A 21829-nucleotide genomic window follows, 5' to 3' on the forward strand; every position below is an offset into this window, starting at 1 on the left:
ATTACAGGCGCGAGCCACCACGCCCATCAACCACTATCTGATTTTAGAACATTTTCATCACCCTAAAAAAAAAGCAAGTAGCCATTAGCATCACTCCCCATTTCCTTTTCCCTTTAACCCCAGCCCTAGGCAACCACAAATCTACTTTCTGTCTTTACAGGTTTGCTTATTCAAGATTATTTCATATAAACGGAATCATATAATATGTGGCCTTTGCATCTGGCTTCTTTCATTTGCCATGATGTTCTCAAGGTTTATCCAGGTTGTAGCATGTATCAGAACTTTGTCCGTTTTTGTCCCTGAATAAGATTTCATTACATAGATACACCACACTTGTGTACTTTATCCATTCATCATTCATCATACAATGGGCATGGGGAGTGTTTTCACTTTTTGACTATTACGAATAAGGCTGTTTATGTGCGTACAAGGTTTTATCTGGATATATGCTTCTGTTTCTCTTGGCTATAAATATAGAAATAAAATTTCTAGATCAGGTGGTTTTTTTGTTTTGTTTTTATTTTTGATTCTGTTTTTTTGAGACAGAGGCTTGCTCTGTCATCCAGGCTTGAGTGCAGTGGCTCGATCTCGGCTCATTGCAACCTCTGTCTCCCAGGTTCGAACGATTCTCCTGCTTCAGCCTCCCGGGTAGCTGGGATTACAGGCGTGCACCACCATGACCAGATAATTTTTGTATTTTTAGTAGAGAGGCGGGTCTCATGATGTTGGCCAGGGTGATCTCAAACTCCTGACCTCAAGTGATCCGCTTGGCTTGGCTTCCCAATATGCTGGGATTACAGGCATGAGCCACTGAGCCCGGTCTAGATCATATGATTTATTCTATGTTTAATGATTTGAGGAACTATCAGGCTCTTCAAAGCGGTTATACAATTTTACAACCCAACTAACAGGATGAGAGTTCCAATTCATCTACATCTCACCAATACAGGTGCTGGTCTATCTTTTTTATTACAGCTATCTTATGTGTGTGCTGTCTCACATTGTGGTTTTGAATTGTGTCTCCCTGACAGTTAATGATGTTGAATATCTTTTCATGAACTTATTGGCCAACTGTATATCTTCTTCGAAGAAATATCAATTCAGATCCTTTGCCCATTTTTTTTTTTTGAAACAGGGTCTCAGTCTGTCACCCAGACTGGACTGCTGCAGTGGTGTGATCTTGGCTCACTGCAACCTTCACCTCCTGGGTTCAAGTGATTCTCCTGCCTCAGCCTCCTGAGCAGCTGAGACTACAGATGCATGCCACCACGTCCGGCTAATTGTTTTATTTTTTGGTAGAGACAAGGTTTCACCATTTTTTTGCCAGGCTGGTCTTGAATTCCTGACCTCAAGTGATCTGCCCACCTTGGCCTCCCAAAGTGCTAGTCTTACAGGTGTGAGCCACCACACCCAGCTCTCCTTTGCCCAGTTTTAAACTGGATTGTCTTTTTATCTGTCTAGTTGAAAATTATTTTTAATTTCTGTCAAGTTGACATGCAAAAATAGATAGCTCATTCTTCAAATTTGTATGTTTATTATAACAGTGAAGGTTAAGGTTTTTCCATATAATCTTGACACTTTAATTTCTTTTTCAACAAATTGTCTGTGTTCTCTGACCATTGTGCCCTGGGGTATTTGGATTACAACGCTTCACGCTAAAAGTTTAAGATCAGAATAAAAGCTGCATTTTAACTCAATGGTGTTCTTCCCACCCCAGACAGGTAGAAGCCTCAGGACCTCGGTTACGCCCACATTCCTCTTTGACGCTTATCTCTAGGTCCTGCCCACTGCGGTTACTCCCTGGGAGCGGTCTGGCGGGTAGTATTACGTGGTGAAGAGACTGCCCTTTCTCTCTCCCTGAGTCACATCTCAGGCCTGCACACACCTGGCCTCTCTGACCTCTGCCCAAGCCACACCCAAGGCCTGGACCCCAGGGAGGGAGATGTGAGTTATCTATAGCGGAAACCTCCTCAGGAATCCCAGTATTCTCCTTCCACAGAGATTTCTCATTCTTGGCCAGAATGGTCATGGTAGCTCACAACTGTAATCCCAAGCACTTTGAGAGGCTGAGGCCAGAAGATCGCTTGAGGCCAGGAGTTTGAGGCTGCGGTGAGCTACAATTGCGCCACTGCACTCCAGCCTGGATAACAGAGTGAGACTCTGTCTCTACAAATAATAATAAAAATTTTAAAATAATAATAAAAATAAAAGACTTCTCATTCTCATTTCCCATCAGGTCACCACCACCCGTCCCCCACATAGCCCCACAACCTAATTTTCCCTGTCTCGCAAGGACACTTTCCCCCAAGTTCAAATTGCACAGATATTCGGAATTCGAGTTGGCTTCTGTAGACAGGCTGGAGTGCAGTGGTACGATCTCAGCTCAGTACAGCCTCTGCCTCCTGGGTTCAAGTGATTATCCTGCCTCAGCCTGCTGAATAGCTGGAATTACAGGCACCCACCACCACACCCAGCTAATCTTTCTATTTTTAGTAGAGATGGGGTTTCACCGTGTTGGCCAGGCTGGTCTCGAACTCTTGACCTCAAGTGATCCACCCGCCTCGGCCTCCCAAAGTGCTGGGATTACAGGCATGAGCCATGGCATCCAGCCCTGGAATGGATTTTAAAATTAATATCGTTTAAAGCATTAAACGGTTTCCAATTTTGTCTTTCTTCAGATTTAAGATTAAAATATCTTTGGCCGGGCATGGTAGTTCACGCCTGTAATCCCAGCACTTTGGGAGGCCGAGGCGGGTAGATCACCTGAGGACAGGAGTTCGAGAACAGCCTGGCCAACATGGTGAAACCCCGTCTCTACTAAAAATATAAAAATTAGCTGGGCGTAGTGGCATGCGCCTATAATCCCAGCTACTCTGGAGGCTGAGGCAGGAGAATCACTTGAACCCGGGAGGCAGAGGTTGCAGTGAGCCAAGATAACACCACTGCACTCCAGCCTGGGTGACACAGCGAGACTCAGTCTCAAAAACAAAACAAAACAAAACAAAACTTTAATGTTAAGCTATTATAATTAAATATTAAATAACTAAAATAACTGTTCATCTCTTTCCTTTCCACTTCCAAAAATGATGACGATTCAGTTTGACTCTGAATTACCTGGATCACCACTGCTGTGTTTCATTTTACAGGGAAGCTTGAATAACTAATTCCTTTACGTACATTCCCAGAGCTCAGATAAGCAGCCATTCCAAACTACAGATAAGAATGGTTTTTTTTCTGTTCGTATACTTTCCCCAACTTCTGCTGGCCTGGAATCAGTACGCCCTAACCAGCCCATAGATATGTGGTCAGGTTTCTAGATAAGGCATAGGAACACTTAGGGTTAGATTTGACTGAGTAATTGGGCCCGAAACCACATTACTTATTCCTGACAGGTAGGAATGTTGGGCTTTGCTGGGGAACACAAGAAACACTCACGGGGCTGTGTGTAGAAACTTCCCTGAGAGGTAAATCTGGACAAGACTGTCAGAAAGACTCCCTGGCATCACCAGAAACTATTGGCCATCTACTAGCCCCTGCCAGGGGCTGCTCTGTAGGGGACAAGGTGGCGGGTCCACCATCCCCACCCATACATTTCTCACCCCACCCCCTATCTTGTGTAATAACAAGACCTTAGCCCTGAACAAACAGCTTCCAGAATAGCCTCTGCAACTCAGAGACAGGGATTGGTTCTCAACAGAACACAAAGCCGCTTTGAAACTGGAGTGAGGGTTTGCACCAGGGACTGGGGCTAAACCTCTCACACCTGTGGGGCCAACTGAGCTGTCCTGACCTCGGGGTCTGCTGTTGACAAGTTCTACAGTGAAGTGAGACTTTCTCCTCCACAGAGTCTATTCCCTTCCCACACTAAGGTTCAGACATTTCCGTCAGTCCCGAAACTTGAAGAGTGGGCAAACAGCCAACACCCAAGAAAAGCAAGTACTGAGTGAACCCCCGTGTCATCACCAGCTTTACAGGCAACTCCTGGGGTCGGCCCGCTTATGTGGACCCTGGTACAGCATCTCGGATCCCATGGTTCTGCAGCAAGGAGGTTATATGAGCAACTTGAGATCCTAGAGGCAGGCAGTAAAAGTTGGGGTGAGATTTAAGACCCTGTCCTTCCTGCTGTTCCAGGATGAGCGGTGAGGCGGTGTGAGCGGTAGGAATGCGTGCAACCCCCAGACACCCCTTCATGGGTGATGGCTACCCACCATCACCCCACATCTTTTGGGGGAACAGTGATGCCAGCCCACTCTCCCGCCTCGTAGCCCATGATGGCCTGGTGGGGGGCAGGGGTGTGTGTGTAAATCCATGCTCCCCCAACATCCTTTCCAAAGGGAAGAACATCTGACTTCCGCCTGGCCCACTGGAAAACCAAAGCCTGAAGATCAGGGTCAATCGAAACCCATCAGGAAGAGGTCCTCATTGGCCTTGAACCTGGGAGGCTGTGACACTGAGCAGTTGCAGCCACCTTACCACCAGCAGAAGAGTGTCTCCCTAGACAGGGAACCAACCCCAGGTGGGCTGAGCTGAGAAACAGATTTGGCGATGTCATCTGCCCCTGGATCAAGCTAGGCCTGAAGCCATCCCTCTGTACTTTTCATTTACAGCAACCAATTCATTCCCTTCTTTGCCTAAGCCATTTTCTGAATCGAGGTACAATTTACATATAATAAAATACACATATTTTAAGTATATAGTTCAATGAGTTTGAACAAACATATAAACCTGCGTAACCATCACTCCTATCAAAATACAGAACACAGAACATTTCCATCATCCCCAGGCAACCAATACTCTGATTTCTATCACCACATATTTTTGTCTGCTTTTGAACTATGTAAACGTAATCAGATAGGATGTAGACTTTTGTGTCTGGTTTATTTTGCTCAATACCATGTTTTCAGATTCACCCATGCTGTTTCATTTACCAGTAGTTTGTTCCTTTTTTTTTTTTTTTTTTTAGACAGAGTTTCGCTCTTGTTGCCCGGGCTGGAGCACAGTGGCGTGAACTCGGCTCACTGCAAACTCCACCTCCCGGGCTCAAGCGATTCTCCTGCCTCAGCCTCCTGAGTAGCTAGAATTGCAGGCACCCGCCACCACACCCAGCTAATTTGTGTGTTCCTTTTTTATTGTGGGATAGAATTCTATTGGAGGAACATACTAGGGTGTGTTTATCTGCCAAAGCTATTTTGGATTAAATTTTCTAGCACCTGCAACTAAAAAAGTACTAACTTAAATAAGTTTACCTAGAGTGAAAACTCTTTTCTTTCCTTTGAGACAGAGTCTCACTCTGTCACCCAAGCTGGAGTGCAGTGGCATGATCTCAACTCACTGCAACCTCCGCCTCCTGGACTCAAGCGATTCTCCTGTCTCAGCCTCCTGAGTAGCTGGGATTACAGGTGCGCACCACCATGCCCGGCTAATTTTTGTATTTTTAGTAGACACAGGGTTTTGCCATGTTGGCCAGGCTGGTCTCAAACTCCTGGACTTAAGTGATCTGCCCACCTCGCCCTCCCAAAGTGCTGGGACTACAGGTGCGAGCCACCGCACTGGCCTAGAGTGAAAACTCTCTTTACAGGTCACTTACATGCCCTTAATGTACAGTCAGATTGTTCACCTGTAAGACACGTATTTAAGAGCAGCACCTAGACAAAGCCCACAGGCAGGAAGACTGTACTTCCAGGGATCATTTCTACAGTTCGTTACTAGAGAAGTTTCTCTGTACATGTACAGCAACCGTTTATATTAGTGTGGCACACACCTATCTGAAAGCTTTGAGTGCAGAAATGCGGATTCACCTTGCTTGTAACTACTGTTCTTAAGCTCATAAAACAGCTAAATAATGTGGTGTAACAACTAAATGTGTGCCCAGAGAAAAGCCTCAGATTGTTATCCTAGGTGAAATCTGTTCAGTGAACAGACAGATCACAGCTACAGTGACATTTCTGCCACTGTTACAAGTTTCTTACAAAGTGAGAAAGTGGCTGTCTAAAATCAGACAAAGGCCTGGCATGGCGGCTCACATGTATAATCATGGCACTTTGGGAGGCTGAGGTGGGCGGATCACTTGAGGTCAGTAGTTTGAGACCAGACTGGCCAACATGGTGCAACCCTGTCTCAAGCAAAAAATACAAAACTTAGCCCAGGCGTGGTGGCGTGTGTCTATAGTCCCAGCTACTCAGGAGTCGGAGGTTGCAGTGAGCCGAGAACTTGCCACTGCCCTCCTGCCTGGGTGACAGAGTGAGACCCTGTCTCAAAAAAAAAAAAAGAATTAAAGTCAGAAAGAGAGCCCTTACCAAAAACTGACCGTGCTGGCACCTTGATCTTGGATTTCTAGCCTCTAGTACTGTGAAAAATAAATTTATGTTAAGTTAAAAAAATAATTAAAACTGGAGGCAGGCACTTAATTAGGAAGAAAGGAAAGGGTGGTCAAGCTATTCCTGGAACAGGGCAGTTTTTCTTCCCCTATGGGGGCCCTGCTCCATTCTGGGCAGTGCCTGGCACCTGCTTCCCCTCCACTACAGGCAACAGTATGGGCCCTTCTTCTGCACAGCCAAAGATAAAGCTCACACATGCAGAGGTGTTTCCAGCAAATTTAGGGCAATGTGCAAGCTTGGGATCTAAAGGTTCAGGCGTAAATCTAAGTGAGAGATGACACGGTAGGGCTGGGCCAGCTCCCAGCCAGAGAGACCTTCCCACGGGATACAGGAAGGCAGGTGTTTTTAGCTGCTTCTCCAGCAAAGATTATTTTCTCTGCCTTTCTCACTCCTTCCTGGTTACGCAATCCCTCACTCAACCACCAAACTCTGGAAAACAGAATTGCTTGTTTATAAGTCAGCCAGAGCAATCAATGAGAAAGCACAGAAAATAGCATGCAGTACCCTGCAATACACACATACATCTAATTTAACTTTTCACCACACTGGAGATTCAGGGCAGGCTGGGTGGAAAGAATCTAGTTTGTCCATGTCCATAAAAATAAAAACATGAATTCAGTACTTGTCAACAGCCCTCCTGCCCTTCCAGGATCTCTGCCAGGTGTCAGGGCTGGAGGTTAGGGCCCAGCCGCCTCCCCCGGGAATCCCAATCCATTCACACAGGGGTGGAGGGGGTCTCGATATGAATCAACACAGCCATAATCTTTAGTTACGAGCTCCCTTCAGTCTCTTCCAGAAATCTCTATAAACCCCTACTGTGTGCCAATCACAGTTATTTTTCAATATGCTGAATAACTTTTTTTTTTTTTGAGACGAAGTCTTGCTCTGTCGCCCAGGCTGGAGTGCAGTGGTGTGATCTCGGCTCACTGCAACCTCCACCTCCCGGGTTCAAGCGATTCTCCTGTTTCAGCCTCCTGAGTGGCTGGGATTACAGGAATGTGCCAACACACCTGGCTAATTTTTGTATTTTTTTTTTTTTTTTTTAGTAGAGACGAGGTTTCACCATGTTGGCCAGGCTGCTCTCGAACTCCTGGCCTCAAGTGATCCACCCACCTCAGCCTCCCAAAGTGTTAGGATTACAGGTGTGAGCCACTGCGCCCAACCTTGAATAACTAGGCTTTTACTGTGCCTCCCACCACATCAAATCGTGAACATTTCCATGAATCAACTGTATTTCCAGACCAATGATCTGCTTATTTCAACTGGTAGGACACACTCAACATCAACAACAGTTTTAACAGTTTTGCTTTTTTTTTTTTTTTTTTTTTGAGATGGAGTCTCGCTCTGTTGCCCAGGCTGGAGTGCAGTGGTGCGATCTTGGCTCACTACAACCTCTGCCTCCTAGGTTCAAGCGATTCTCCTGCCTCAGCCTCCAGAGTAGCTGAGATTACAGGCGCACGCCACCATGCCTGGCTAATTTTTGTATTTTTAGTAGAAATGGGGTTTCACCATGTTGGTCAGGCTAGTCTTGAACTCCTGACCTCGTGATCCACCTGCCTTGGCCCCCAAAGTGCTGGGATTACAGGCGTGAGCCACTGCACCCGGACACCCAGCTAATTTTCATATTTTTTACTAGAGACGTGGTTTCACCATGTTGGCCAGGCTGGTCTTGAACTCCTAAGACCTCAGGTGATCCACCTGCCTCAGCCTCCCAAAGTGCTGGGATTACAGGTGTGAGCCACTGCGCCCAGCCTCTTGTTTTTGAGACAGGATCTCACTCTCTTGCCCAGGCTGGACTGCAGTGGCGTGATCTCCATTCACTGCAGCCTCAACATCCTGGGGCTCAAGCAATCCTCCCACCTCAGCCTCCCAAGAAGCTGGGACTACGGGTCCACACCACCACACTTGGCTAATTTTATTGTATTTTTTGTAGAGACAGAGTTTTGTCAATGCAGCCCAGGCTGGTCTTGAACTCCTGAGCTCATGTGATCTGTCCACCGTGGCCTCCTAAAGTGCTGGGATTATAGGTGTGAGCCACTACATCCAGCCTTGTTTTTTACCACCTGCCCTTTTTTCTTCTTTGTTTTTTTTTTTTTTTTGAGACAGAATCTTGCTCTGTCACCCAGCAGGCCGGAGTGCAGTGGCACAATCTCAGCTGACTGCAACCCCCACCTCCGAGGTTCAAGCGATTCTCCTGCCTCAGCCTCCCAAGTAGCTGGGATTACAGGCACGCAGCACCACGCCCGACTAATTTTGCATTTTTGGTAGAAACAGGGTTTCACCATGTTGTCCAGGCTGGTCTCGAACTCCTGACCTCAAATGATCCTCCTGCCTCGGACTCCCAAAGTGCTGGGATCACAGGTGTGAGCCACTGTGCTGGTCCCCTTTTCTCTTGTTACAATCAAATGGAAACCTGGCCATAGGGAACTCCGAGGGTCTGAATGGGCAGCCCTGAGGGACTCACATCATTCACCGTGGTGTCTCCGTCCCTGGTGCTCCAAGTGGGGAACCTTGTCCTCACTTGGCACCCATTACTGCTGCTCTGCCAGACACCCAGCCTCTGGCTGAGCGGTACCTGCAGTTCGACTGTGTCCTATGGCTACCTCCAATGCAGCCTTTGTGTCACGGGACGCTGGTACCTGAGCCAAAGGAGGAAGTGTTGATCAGGCTAAAGCCAATGCCCAGTAGCATCAGGTGGTGTCGTGGCAACCATCCAAATGGCCCCAGGAAACAAGGGACATTTACAGTGTTACAGTTCATCACGTTGTCTCTCCTCTGAGTCACCCTGAAAATTCTGTTTCTGCCAGGGGATACCTCCCAGCCAGGATCCCACAGTTGAAGACTGTTGGTCAGGCAGACCCTCGGGGCTGATGGCGGATACCATGCAGCTGGGCAGACCCTCCCCTCTCCAAGGCCACAGTCAGCCTGGATCCAGCCTGGCCTTTAAGATCTGGCTTAGGGCTGGGTGCAGTGATTCACACCTGTAATAGCCCACCACTGAGATGGGAGGATTGCTTGAGGCCAGGAGTTGAAGACCAGCCTAGGCAACACAGTAAGACCCCATCTCTACAAAAAATAAAAATAAAAATCAGCCAGGTGTGGCAATTTTTAATCACATCTCTAGTCCCAGCTAGTTGGGAAGCTGAGGCAGGAGGATCACTTGAGCCCAGGAGGTCAAGGCTACAGTGAGCTACAACGGTGCCACTGCACTCCAGCCTGGGTGACACAGCCAGATTCTGTCATCTTTAAAAAAAAAAAACACTGTTTTAGACCATCATGGGGAATCAGGAGTGGGGTCAGCATCACCAACCTTTACTCTCCTCTGCCTCCCTCCCTCTCCACCTGGGAATTGACTCAAGGGTCCAAGGGGATGGATCTAAACAGCCAGAGAGGTAGTATCAGTACCAATAGAGCTGGAGCTGCTGATCCCACATGACCCACGCTGTGCCTGGTGGACTCAGCCCATCAGAAGGCTTCCTCATCCACACATGCGCTCATAAAAGATGCACACAAGTGTCTAACACGAAATTAGCCCTCACGAAGATGAATGCTGCTCATTCATCAAAGAGTAGATCCCTGCTCCTTGCAGAGAGAAGACTGCAAGGAGCTTCTGGGTTAAAAAAACAACAACAACAACAAACGAAAATTCTCCTTCCTTCTCTGCCAGAGCCTCCAGGAAGCCCAGAGTCAACAGGGACCATAAACCAGGACACAATGAACCCGGAGGCCCTGTCCAGGCTGGAGGTTTCTGTGAACAAGAAACAACTTCTCCTACAGCTCTTGAGTAAAAACAATGGAGCTAAATTCATTTTGGGGCATTAGCATTCCCAAAGGATGAAGAGGCAGAGATAAGAAGTGACAATGCCTCACTGTGTACTCACTTCTCCTCTTCCACATAGTGCCAAGACCTTTCATTTCGGGCCTTTCAATGGCCCTGGGGAAAGGCTTTCTCTAGTTTGTTTCCAGCTGCTTTTCTTTTCTTTTTTTTTCTTTTTTCTTTCTTTTTTTTTTTTTTTGAGACGGAGTTTTTTGCTCTTGTTGCCCTGGCTGGAGTGCAATGGCGTGATCTCAGCTCACTGCAACCTCTGTCTCTCAGGTTCAAGCCATTCTCCTGCCTCAGCCTCCCGAGTAGCTGGGATTACAGGCATGCACCACCACACCCAGCTAATTTTGTATTTTTAGCAGAGACGGGGTTTCTCCATGTTGGTCAGTCTGGTCTCGAACTCCCAACCTCAGGTGATCCACCCACCTCAGCTTCCCAAAGTGCTGGGATTACAGGCATGAGCCACTACCCCCGGCCTTCCAGCTGCTTTTCTTCATGGCCACAACAGATTTTCCTGTGAGTTTTAGTACTGTGGGGTACAGGGGCAGTTGCAGAAAAGGAATCTCTATCAGGATGCAGCATTCTAGAAAATTACATTACTCTGCATTTAACTATAGGCCAGAGAACAATAATTCTTCCAAGATTTTCAGTAGGAAGAGCATAAAAATCTGGGGAAAAGAAGTTGCATTTCCACTTCTTGAGAAATTATAGTAATATAAGTTGAGAAAGTAATTTATAATCATCTTATAGAGCTGTACCTCTGCTTAAACACAGTAACATAATGAGAAAGAAAAAATATAGTGAGAAGCCAGGGAAAGCTGGGTGTGGTGGCTCATGCCTGTAATCCGAGCACTGTGGAAGGCTGAGGCTTGGGCCCAAAGAGTTCGAGACCAGGCCGGGCGCAGTGGCTCACGCCTGTAATCCCAGCACTTTGGGAGGCCCAGGCGGGCAGATCACAAGGTCAGGAGATTGAGACCATCCTGGCTAACACGGTGAAACCCCGTCTCTACTAAAAATACAAAAAAAAAAAAAATTAGCCGGACGTGGTGGCGGTCGCCTGTAGTCCCAGCTACTCAGGAGGATGAGGTAGGAGAATGGCGTGGACCCAGGAGGCGGAGCTTGCAGTGAGCCGAGATGGCGCCACTGCACTCCAGCCTGGGCAACAGAGCCAGACTCTGTCTCAAAAAAAAAAAAAAAAAAAAAAAAAGAGTTCGAGGCCAGCTCGGGCAACACAGTGAGACCCTGTCTCTACAAAAAATTTAAAAATTAGCCAGGCTTTGTGGCTCATGCCTGTTGTCCCAGCTACTCAGGAGGCTGAGACAGGAGGATCACTGGAGCCAGGGAGGTTGAGGCTGCAGTGAGCTATGATCATGCCACTGCACTCCAGCCTGGATGACACAGCAACACCCTGTCAAAAAAGAAAGAAAAGACAAGAAAAGAAAAGAAAAAAGTGAGAGACATGATTTTATAATAGACCTGAGGCTGGGCATGATGGCTCACGCCTGTAATCCCAGCACTTTGGGAGGTCAAGGCAGGCAGATCACCTGAGGTCTGGAGTTCGAGACCAACATGGAGAAACCTTGTCTCTACTAAAAATACAAAATTAGCCGGGCATGATGGCACATGCCTGTAATCCCAGCTACTCAGGAGCCTGAGGCACATCACTTGAACCCAGGAGGCAGAGGCTGTGGTGAGCCAAGACCGTGCCACTGCACTCCTGCCTGGGTGACAGAGCGAAACTCCATCTCAAAAAAAAAAAAAAAGACAGAAAAAAAAAAATAGACCTGAAAGGTTTCTTTTTTCAGAGACCTCCCAAGGTACCAGCCCAGACCAGGAGATCTGTACTGCGGGTGTCCATTTCCAACCTGAGGCTAAGTTATGTCTTGAGGCTCTGTACAGCCAAGTCATCCTACCTGATTCCAAAAAGACCAATTAACAAGGGGACTCCTGGGCTCGGCGCAGTGGCTCACCCCTGTAATCCCAGCACTTTGGGAGGCCAAGGAGGGTGGATCACCTGAGGTCGGGAGTTTGAGACTAGCCTGACCAACATGGAGAAACCCCGTCTATACTAAAAATACAAAAATTAGCTGGGCGTGGCGGTGCACGCCTGTAATCCTGGCTACTGGGGGAGGCTGAGGCAGGAGAATTGCTTGAACCCGGGAGGTGGGGGTTGTCGTGAGCCAACACTGCGCTACTGCACTCCAGCCTGGGCAACGAGAGGGAAACTCTGTCTCAAAAAAAAAAAAAAAAAACAAGGGGACTCCCTCCATCTCCCACCAGTGACTGTCTTACACATTCAGGATCCACACCCAGCCCACATAAGGGACTTTTGAGCAATTAGGTGCACAAAACACAGTTGAAGCTCTGATTAAGGCCCGTGGACCACCCCACTTTTTGCTCTCTAAACTAAAGCCAAGAGGCTGATTCCAGGCCTGGCACCGTGGCTCACACCTGTATTCCCAGCACTTTGGGAGGCCAAGGCGGGCAAATCACTCGAGGTCAGGAGTTCAGGACCAGCCTGGACAACATAGTGAAACACCATCTCTACTAAAAATACAAAAATTAGCTGGGCATGGTGGTGGGTGCCTATAATCCCAGCTACTTGGGAGGCTGAGGCAGGAGTATTGCTTGAACCCCGGAGGCGGAGGATGCAGTGAGCCGAGAGTGCACCACTGCACTCCAGCCTGGGCAACAGAGCGAGACTCCATTTCAGAAACGAGAAAAGCCAAGAGGCTGATTCCTTTTCAAGCATGGCCGGAGCCATCCCAACAAAGCACCAATTCCCAGCACTGCTCAGCACTCCAGGAAACGAGACCTGCTAGGAACTGCTGCCAAAGAAACTGTATCGAGTCAGGGTCTGGAATGCCGAGGAACCTGAGGAGGGGTCAGGCACTGAGCTGTCGCTCCATAAATCCTTTTCGGATGAATGGAGCATAATGTCATTTTAAAGAAAAGGGGAGGGAAGGCATGACACAGAGAACAGGATGAAAGAGAAGCCTGACTTCAGTGGAAATTCATCTGATCCTTAAGTGAGCACAAAATCCCAATAGTCACCAGGCGCAGTGGCTCATGCCTGTAATCCCAGCACTTTGGGAGGCCGAGGCAGGCGGATCACGCTGTCAAGAGGTTGAGACCATCCTGGACAACATGGTGAAACCCCAACTCTACTAAAAATACAAAAATTAGCTGGGCGTGGTGGCACGTGCCTGTAGTCCCAGCTACTCAGGAAGCTGAGACAGGAGAATCACTTGAACCCGGGAGGCGGAGGCTGCAGTGAGCCAAGATCGCGCCATTCCATTCCAGCCTGGCGACAGAGCGAGACTCCGTCTCAATAACAACAAAGAAATCCCAATAGTCAAAATACAGGTCCAGGTGCAGGGACTCACACCTATAATCCCAGCACTTTGGGAGGCCAAGGTGGGTGGATCACTTGAGGTCAGGAGTTCAAGACCAGCCTGACCAACATGGTGAAACCCTGTCTCTACTAAAAAATACAATTAGCCGGGCATGGTGGCGCACATCTGTAGTCTCAGCCACTCAGGTGGCTGAGGCATGAGAATCGCTTGAACCCAGGAGGTGAAGGTTGCGGGGAGCTGAGATTGTGCCACTGCACTCCAGCCTGGGGGACAGAGCAAGACTCTGTCTCAAAAAAAAATAATAATAATACAAGATGGGAAGCCTCATGGGTTCTCACTCACTGCCCCCAGCTGGCTCAGCCACCCAATCAATGCAGCAGCTGTTGGCAAGCTTCACCCCCCTCCTCGACTCCTGGGCCCCATCCTCAGCTCACCTTCTCCCTGAATCTCCAGCCATTCCCCACCCAACTTCTTCACTTTTGTTTTTTTCTTTTATCATTTTTTTTTTTTTGAGACGGAGTCTCGCTCTGCTGCTCAGGCTAGAGTGCAGTGGCGCGATCTCGGCTCACTGCAACCTCCACCTCACAGGTTCAGGCGATTCTCCTGCCTCAGCCTCCCGAGTAGCTGGGATCACAGGTGCCCGCCACCACGCCTTGCTCATTTTTTGTATTTTTAGTAGAGACAGGGTTTCACCGTGTTGGCCAGGCTGCTCTCAAACTTCTGACCTCAGGTGATCCGCCTGCCTCGGCCTCCCAAAGTGCTGGGATTACAGTGTGAGCCACTGTGCCCTGCCACACCTTTGTCTTTAACCGGCTCTGGACTTCCACATTCTAAAACAAAGCTGCCTTCTCTCTTCTCAGGTCCCCTCTTTCTCCAGCAATATCTTCCCTGCCCTTCTCCCCCTGTACCCTGTCACACTGACTTTTGTCCCCAATTCTCCAACCATGCATTTCCTAACGACTCCTAAAGAACTAAATCTAGGACCTTCCAGCATTCTTCTGACTTGTCAAGCCTTGCTCCACTAACAAGACTGACCTCTCAGCTTCCTAGACCTGGCCACCCTTCTGGCTTTCCTCCCACCTCTCTACCCACCTCTTAAGCGGAGGATCCTTTCTAGCCCAGATCCTTTCACTCAATACCCCAACTGCCTCCCAGTTGGTGCCACCCAAAACTGCATCTCCAGCCAGGGCGCCTGCATGGCTGCTGGGCCCATGGAGTGGGCTCTCTGCTGGGACCGCCACATGGATATCCCATGAGGGCCATCAAGTCTACACACTAGCCTCCGCGTTCACCCACATTCATGGATCTCGAGGAGGCGCATGACCAGACGCCTCAGGCAGGCCTTGTGACTTTTTTTTTGAGACAGGGTCTCATTCTGCTGTCCAGGTTGGAATGCAGTGGCGTGATCTCGGCTCACTGCAGCCTCCATCTCCCAGGCTCAGCGATCCTGCTGCCTCAGCCTCCTGAGTAGGTGGGACCATAGCTGGGTGCCACCACACCTGGCTAATAGGCAGGCATTTTGGATTCTCATTGGCAGCTCTTTCCCTGCCAATCACATCAGTTCTTTCCCTCTCTGCCAGATATTGCCCTTTCTCCAGCTCTATCATTCCAACCTCCTCATCACTAGAATCCCTGCCTTCTGTGTGGACCCCTGGTCTGAGCTAAGGGTGCAAGCTGGTGGAAAGAATGGGTGATTGAGGCTGTGTTTACACGGCCGTTTCTTTGTTTGTTTGTTTGTTTTTTGTGAGACAAGGTCTCACTCTGTCATCCAGGCTGGAGTGCAGTGACATGATAACAGCTCACTGCAGCCTCAACCTCATGGGCTCCGGATATCCTCCCACCTAGGCCTCCTGAGTATATGGGATTACAGGAACACAACACTATGCCAGGCTGATTTTTAAACTTCTTATAGAGATGGGGTCTTGCTTATTGCCCAGAGTGGGCTTGAATTCCTGGCCTCAAGCAATCCTCCCACCATGGCCTCCCAAAATGCTGAGATTACAGGTGTGAGGCCCTGCACCCCACTCACAGCACTGTCACTGACTGCATCATCAGTAGTCCGTAAAAGAGAAGGAAGGGCAAAGATGATAGGTATTACAAGGGGCTAAATCATCCCAATGCCTCCCTGCCTGGCTCCACCATAGCTTCTTTCCCATCCGCCACCCATTCACCATTCACGTGTCAAAGTGGTCTTTTTCTTACACAAATCTCACAGGTCTGGTCCTGCTTTAAATACTTTGATGGATTCCACAGTTCCCAGGTCAAGCAAGATGCATGACCCTGAACTGCCTGGCTCCCACAAACACCTCCACACCCTGGGGGGGCCTACAAAGCACTCACAAGTCCACAGCTTTGTCCAAGCTGTTCCCTCTTCCTGAAGGGCTCTTTCTCTCCTTTCACCTGGACAGCACCTGCCTTTCTTTTTTTTTTTTTTTTTGAGACGGAGTCTCGCTCTGTCACCCAGGCAGTGGCGCAATCTCGGCTCACTGCAAGCTCTGCCATTCTCCTGCCTCAGCCTCCTGAGTAGCTGGGACTACAGGCACCCGCCACCATGCCCGGCTAATTTTTTGTATTTTTAGTAGAGACGGGGTTTCACCGTGTTAGCCAGGAAGGTCTCGATCTCCTGACCTCGTGATCCACTAGACTCAGCCTCCCAAAGTGCTGGGATGGTTTTTTTTTTTTTTTTGGGTTGCCGGGGTACGGAGTCTCACTCTGTTGCCCAGGCTGGAGTGCAGTGGCACAATCTCAGCTCACTGCAACCTCCGCCTCCTGGGTTCAAGCGAGTCTCCTGCCTCAGTCTCCCGAGTAGCTGGGATTACAGGCGCCTGCCGCTACACCCGGCTAATTTTTATATTTTTAGTAGAGACAGGGTTTCACCATGTAGGCCAGGCTGGTCTCGAACTCCTGATCTCAAGTGATCCACCTGCCTCAGCATCTCAAAATACTGGGATTACGGGTGTGAGCCACCACGCCTGGTCAGCACCTGCCTTTCATTCGGCCATTTGGTTTTGTTTTGTTTTCATTTTTATTTTTAAAATTTTTTTTATAGAGCCAAGGTCTTGCTATGTTGCCCAGGCTGGTCTGGAACTCCTGGCTTCAAGAGATCCGCCTGCCTCGGCCTCCCAAACTACTGTGATTACAGGTATGAGCCACCACACCCGACCCTCATTTGCTTTAGGTCAAACTGGCTCAGGTCATAGATCAGGAAAGATTCAGCATCAACACCTTTTATTTTCCTAGGATAAATAGACTTTTCGAACTGGTATGACTTAACATGGAGTGGCACAACAATTGTTACAAGGTCTCATTTTCAAAATTGATGATTTTAATTGTAAAGCAATGATTCCTCTTATTTTGCACCCCTGATTCTCTCATCCAACACCAGAGAAACTGCATCTAAAAAACACCCCACTTTAGGAGGCCGAGGTGGGTGGATCACCTGAGGTCAGGAGTTCAAGACCAGCCTGGCCAACATGGCAAAACCTTGCCTCTACTAAAAATACAGAAGTTAGCCAGGCGTGGTTGATATGCGCCTGTAGTCTCAGCTACTGGGAAGGCTGAGGCGGGAGAATCACTTGAAACTGGTAGATGGAGGTTGCAGTGAGCCGAGATCGCGCCACTGCACTCCAGCCTGGGTGACAGAGCGAGACTCCATCTCAGGGGAAAAAAAAAAAAAAACACCTGTAGCCGGGCGCAGTGGCTCACACCTGTAATCCCAGCACTTTGGAAGGCCATGGCAGGTGGATCACTTAAGGTCAGGAGTTCAAGACTAGCCTGGCCAACACAGTGAAACCCCGTTTCTACTAAAAATACAAAAAATTAGCCAGGTGTGGTGGCAGGCGCCTGTAATCCCAGCTACTTCGGAGGCTGAGGCAGAACTGCTTGAACCCCGGAGGCAGAGGTTGCAGTGAGCCGAGATCACACCACTGCACTCCAGCCTGAGCGACAGAGTGAGACTCTGTTTCATAATAATAATAATAATTAATAAATGAAAAACACCCAACTGTGTACCTTTCCTAGCTCTCTTGCCATCCACTCTTTCCCAGTGCGGAGCAAGAAGTCCTCCCCGGGGCTCACAGACACGGAGGGCTCCCACAGGAAAATGTGTTCTGGGAGGCTTGGGACCACCCCTCACAGGTGTGCTCCTCTTGCTGCCATTTTCCCCCAGGTGCTGCTGGAGTTCCAGAGCTACACCTGCTCAGAGAACAATCTGGGGAGGAAATGTCCCAGAAAGAGGCAGCAACTTGCGGGAGGCCACACAGCAATTTTGTGGGAGTGGCAGTCAGGCCCCGGGGCCCGAGGACAGACATAGGAATTCCCAGGCCAGGCCTCCTCCTGCAATTCCATGGCCTGTGATCCTCTGTCCCAAACGCCACACATAATTAGAAGTTATAATCCTGTAATTCCATGATGACATCTTTGAACTTAAATATACCTCAAAACGACTTTTTTTTTTTTAATGCTAAAAGCAACTTCACAAAAAAGAAGTTTTCCCACTCTGCCCCACACTGTCCTGCCCAGGGCTCCTCACCAGTGAGCAAAGCCCACAGTCTCTCTGTGTCACCTGGGAGAAGGAGGAAGATGCCAAGACCATTTAAGAACTGGATCCTAAGGCTTTGAACAATTAAGAATTGATTCGTTTATGGGAAAGTTTCACTTCCCTATTTATAATTATGCACTGTCGTATCTATTATAAAAACGAAAATCAACAACAATCTCTCCACCCTCTCAGTGATCCCTGGCCAAGGGCCAAAAGCTATTTTTAGACTTGCTCAGGACCTAGAGGGAGGAAGGCGTGGAAGGCATCACCATGACTCCCGGCTCCAAAGCATCTTTGTAGCCCAGGCCCTGCCGCCTGCGGGTATCCCAGGGCCCCTGCTCCACAGGCTGGGGTCGCTTTTGAGGGACTGAGCTCCCTGACTGTTATCTTCTGGGCAAAAGTCCGTAGTGTGAGCCCAAGAGCTCCTGGACATACCAAGAGCTCGCGAGGCCCGCACCCGCCGCCCGCCCCCGCCAAGTCTCCCGGACAACAAGACAAATCCGCTTTGGCACACAGTGAGACGCACAAGACCGTGTGCCTCACCTGCGGTGCTCACGCCCTCCTAGACGACCCGGAGCGGAGGAGGGTGCAACGCCGGGGGCTCCCTCCCACCAGCAGCTCTCCTCTGCTCCCTGAAAAGTCCCACAGGCGGACTTCGGAAGCATTTTGGAGGCAAAAAGAGACCGCCGGCCGGGCGCAGTGGCTCACGCCTGTAATCCCAGCACTTTGACAGACCGGGGCGGGAGGATCCCTTGAGCCCAAGAGTTCGCGACCGGTCTGGGCAACACAGCGATACCCAAGTTCTACAAAAAATTAGCGTGGCGAGGTGGCGCGCCTGCAGTCCCAGTTACTCGGGAGGCTGGGGCGGGAGGATCGCTGGAGGCCAGGAAGTCGAGGCTGCAGTGAGCTATAATCGCTCCACTCTACTCCAGCCTGGGCGACAGAGCGCCTAAAATAAATATGAGACCGCCAACCCGCCTGGGATGGTCTGTCTCCACCCGCGCTCCCACCAAGCGCTCCTGCAACGCGCCCAGAGGCCAAGGGTGCCAGCGCAGCCAGGAACGGGTCCTTTCCCCAGGCACCAGGGATCGCAAGCGAGGGGTGGCGGGGGGTGGGAGGGGGGAGACCCAAGCACCCCTCCAGGTCCTCCGCCCGCACCTGCGCGGAGCGGCCACATGCGCCTCCCCTACTCCCCGCCCAGTCCCGGATGCCACCTGCCCGGGACGCCGGGGACATCGCCGCCCCCCCTCCTCCCCGCCGGCCTCCGTCCGGCCAGCGCCGGCCCAGTGCGCCCCCTCCCCCTCCCGGCCTAGTGGACCCCGACTGCGCGCTCCCACGGCCCCTGCAGGGCCCGGGGGAAAGGAGGTCTGGAGCCCGCAGGTCCCCGCCCGCCCGCCCGAAGCCGCCCACCTTCCTAAAGTAGCCGTCGTTCTCCTTCTCCAGCGGCTGGGGGGCCGCGGGCAACAGCGCGTCGGTCATGCTAGCGGCGCGGGCGCGGAGGGCGGAGGGCGGACTGAGGCGCGGCGGCTGAGGCTTGCCGGAGAGGACGTGCGGCCCCGCCCCTGTCCCCGCCCTTCCCCGCCCCTCCACTCCCACCCCGTCCCGCGGCCCTTCTAGCCCCGCCTGGAGCCGAGCACTGGAGCCCTGGAGACGCGCCCCGCCCCGTCGCGGGCCCCGAACCCGCGCCTCTTGAGGCGCTAGTCACCCGGAGAGCTGCGCCCTGGGCGCGGCGCCTCGGGGTTGTCTCTGGGCGTCGTGGCTGGCTCAACTTTGCGAGTGCCGCGAGAGCGCAGGGAAGGCATTGGGGTCTCAGGGGCCCAGCGAAGCCCTGGCTGTCGACCTGCACCCTGCCCTGGAGCCCGGGGAGTCAGTGAGGAGGGCGCGGATCCAGGCGCGTCCCTCCTGGGTGAAGCCCGCGCGCCGCGGGGGAAGGGGCCAGACTCGACGCCACGTCTAGGGCGCGGCGGGAGCTCTGGGCCCTGGGCCCGGCGGTTTGGAAAAGCTTTTCCCAAGAGGGGAGCCCATGGCGGAGGGAGCGTTGACTGCGCCGCCGAGCGCCTTGCCCGGACTACTCGGGCTTGTTGGCATGGGATCAACTCAGCCGATCCCCTGTCCCCGCTGCAAAGACGAGTGAGATCCGCTGGGCTCTAGGACTGCCCTGAGAGAGGGAACCAGGAGGGGTTTTGTGCCCCAGACACGGCAGATGTCCTTGAGCACAGTTCTTTTTTTTAAGAGATGGGACCTCGCTCTGTCGCCCAGGCTGGAGAGCAGTGTTGCGATCTCGACTCTTTGCAGCCTCGACCTCCCAGGATCAAGCGATGCTCCAGCCTCAGCCTCCCAAGTAGCAGGAGCTGCAGGCGCGGGCCAACGCGCCCGGCCTTTTTTTTTTTTTTTTTTTTTTTTTTTTTTTTTTTTTTTTTTGAGATGGAGTCTCGCCCTGTCGCCCAGGCTGGAGTGCAATGGCGCGATCTCGGCTCACTGCAACCTCCGCCTCCCGGGTTCAAGCGATTCTCCTGCCTCAGCCTCCCGAGTAGCTGAGACTACAGGCGTCCACCACCACACCCAGCTAATCTTCAGTAGAGACAGTTTCACCTTGTTGGCTAGCCTTGTCTTGAACTCCTGACCTTGTGATCTGCCCACCTCGGCCTGCCTCCCAAAGTGCTGGGATTACAGGCGTGAGCCACTGCGCCCAGCTTTTGTTTTGTTTTGTTTTTAAATAGATGTGGGGTCTCACCATGATATCAAGGCTGGCCTCGAACTCCCGACCTTAAGTGATCCTCACTCGTCTCGCTCTGTCGCCCAGGCTGGAGTGCAATGGCGCGATCTCGGCTTACTGCAAGCTCTGCCCCCCGGGTTCATGCCATTCTCCTGCCTCAGCCTCCCGAGCAGCTGGGACTACAGGCGCCCGCTACCACGCCTGGCTAATTTTTTTGTATTTTTAGTAGAGACGGGGTTTCACAGTGTTTTCCAGGATGGTCTCAATCTCCTGACCTCGTGATCTGCCCGCCTCAGCCTCCCAAAGTGCTGGGATTACAGGCGTGAGCCACCGCACCCGGCCGTGGAGCACGGTTCTTAACCACCACTACAGACCTCCATTTTCTAGGCTGCAAAATGGGGCTCTTTTATTATTCTTGGATTCTTTTTTTCTCGGGCTGATGGAGGGTAGCAGGACAAAAGTGAGTGTTGGAAAGTAGGGATGAACTTAGTTTAGGAGGGAAAGGGTGACCCATGGGGACAGAGTTTGTATCAGTCTGCCACCAACCTCCTGCTGGCTGCTAGACTCTGTGGGCAGACGCCTGGCAGCACGTGAAGCCAGGACCTTGCCACCTAAGCAGGGACACCCAGCCCTCGGGCCATGCTCCTCCCGGCCGCTGCTTACTGTTACAACTGCTTCTCCCCAGCAAAGGGACCGCCCTCAGCGGTCGCGATAGATGCCACAGGTGGAACAGAATGCAATGTGCTGCAAAACCAGCCCAGCGTTAACATATCTTTAAAAAAAAAAAAAAAAAAAGTCCGGGCGCGGAGGCTCACGCCTGTAATCCCAGCACTTTGGAGGCCGAGGCTGAGGCTGAGGCTGAGGCTGAAGCTGGTGGATCACCTGAGGTCAGGAGTTTGAGACCGGCCTGGCCAACATGGTGAAACCCCGTCTCTACTAAAAATACAAAAATTAGCCAGGCGTGGTGGTGGGCACCTGTAATCTCAGCTACTGGGGAGGCTGAGGCAGGAAAATCAC

At 50.8% G+C, this 21829-nt stretch overlaps 1 protein-coding gene and 1 pseudogene across 1 annotated transcript in view; one reads left to right on the top strand and one right to left on the bottom strand.

The window, feature by feature from the left end:
- Nucleotides 1-19640, bottom strand: part of RHPN2 (rhophilin Rho GTPase binding protein 2) — an 87188-nt gene extending 67548 nt beyond the window's left edge. Inside the window, exon 1 of the mRNA XM_054673830.2 lies at nucleotides 19507-19640. Within this exon, the coding sequence (XP_054529805.1) occupies nucleotides 19507-19575 (69 nt within the window). The 5' untranslated portion in view covers nucleotides 19576-19640. The remainder of the gene's footprint in view (nucleotides 1-19506) is intronic.
- On the top strand, nucleotides 5668-5769 carry LOC112206462 (small nucleolar RNA U3; annotated as a pseudogene).
- Nucleotides 19641-21829: the final 2189 nt, after the last annotated feature.

The sequence above is a fragment of the Pan troglodytes genome, chromosome 20 (genome assembly GCF_028858775.2).
Source record: "Pan troglodytes isolate AG18354 chromosome 20, NHGRI_mPanTro3-v2.0_pri, whole genome shotgun sequence".
Classification (NCBI taxonomy): domain Eukaryota; kingdom Metazoa; phylum Chordata; class Mammalia; order Primates; family Hominidae; genus Pan; species Pan troglodytes.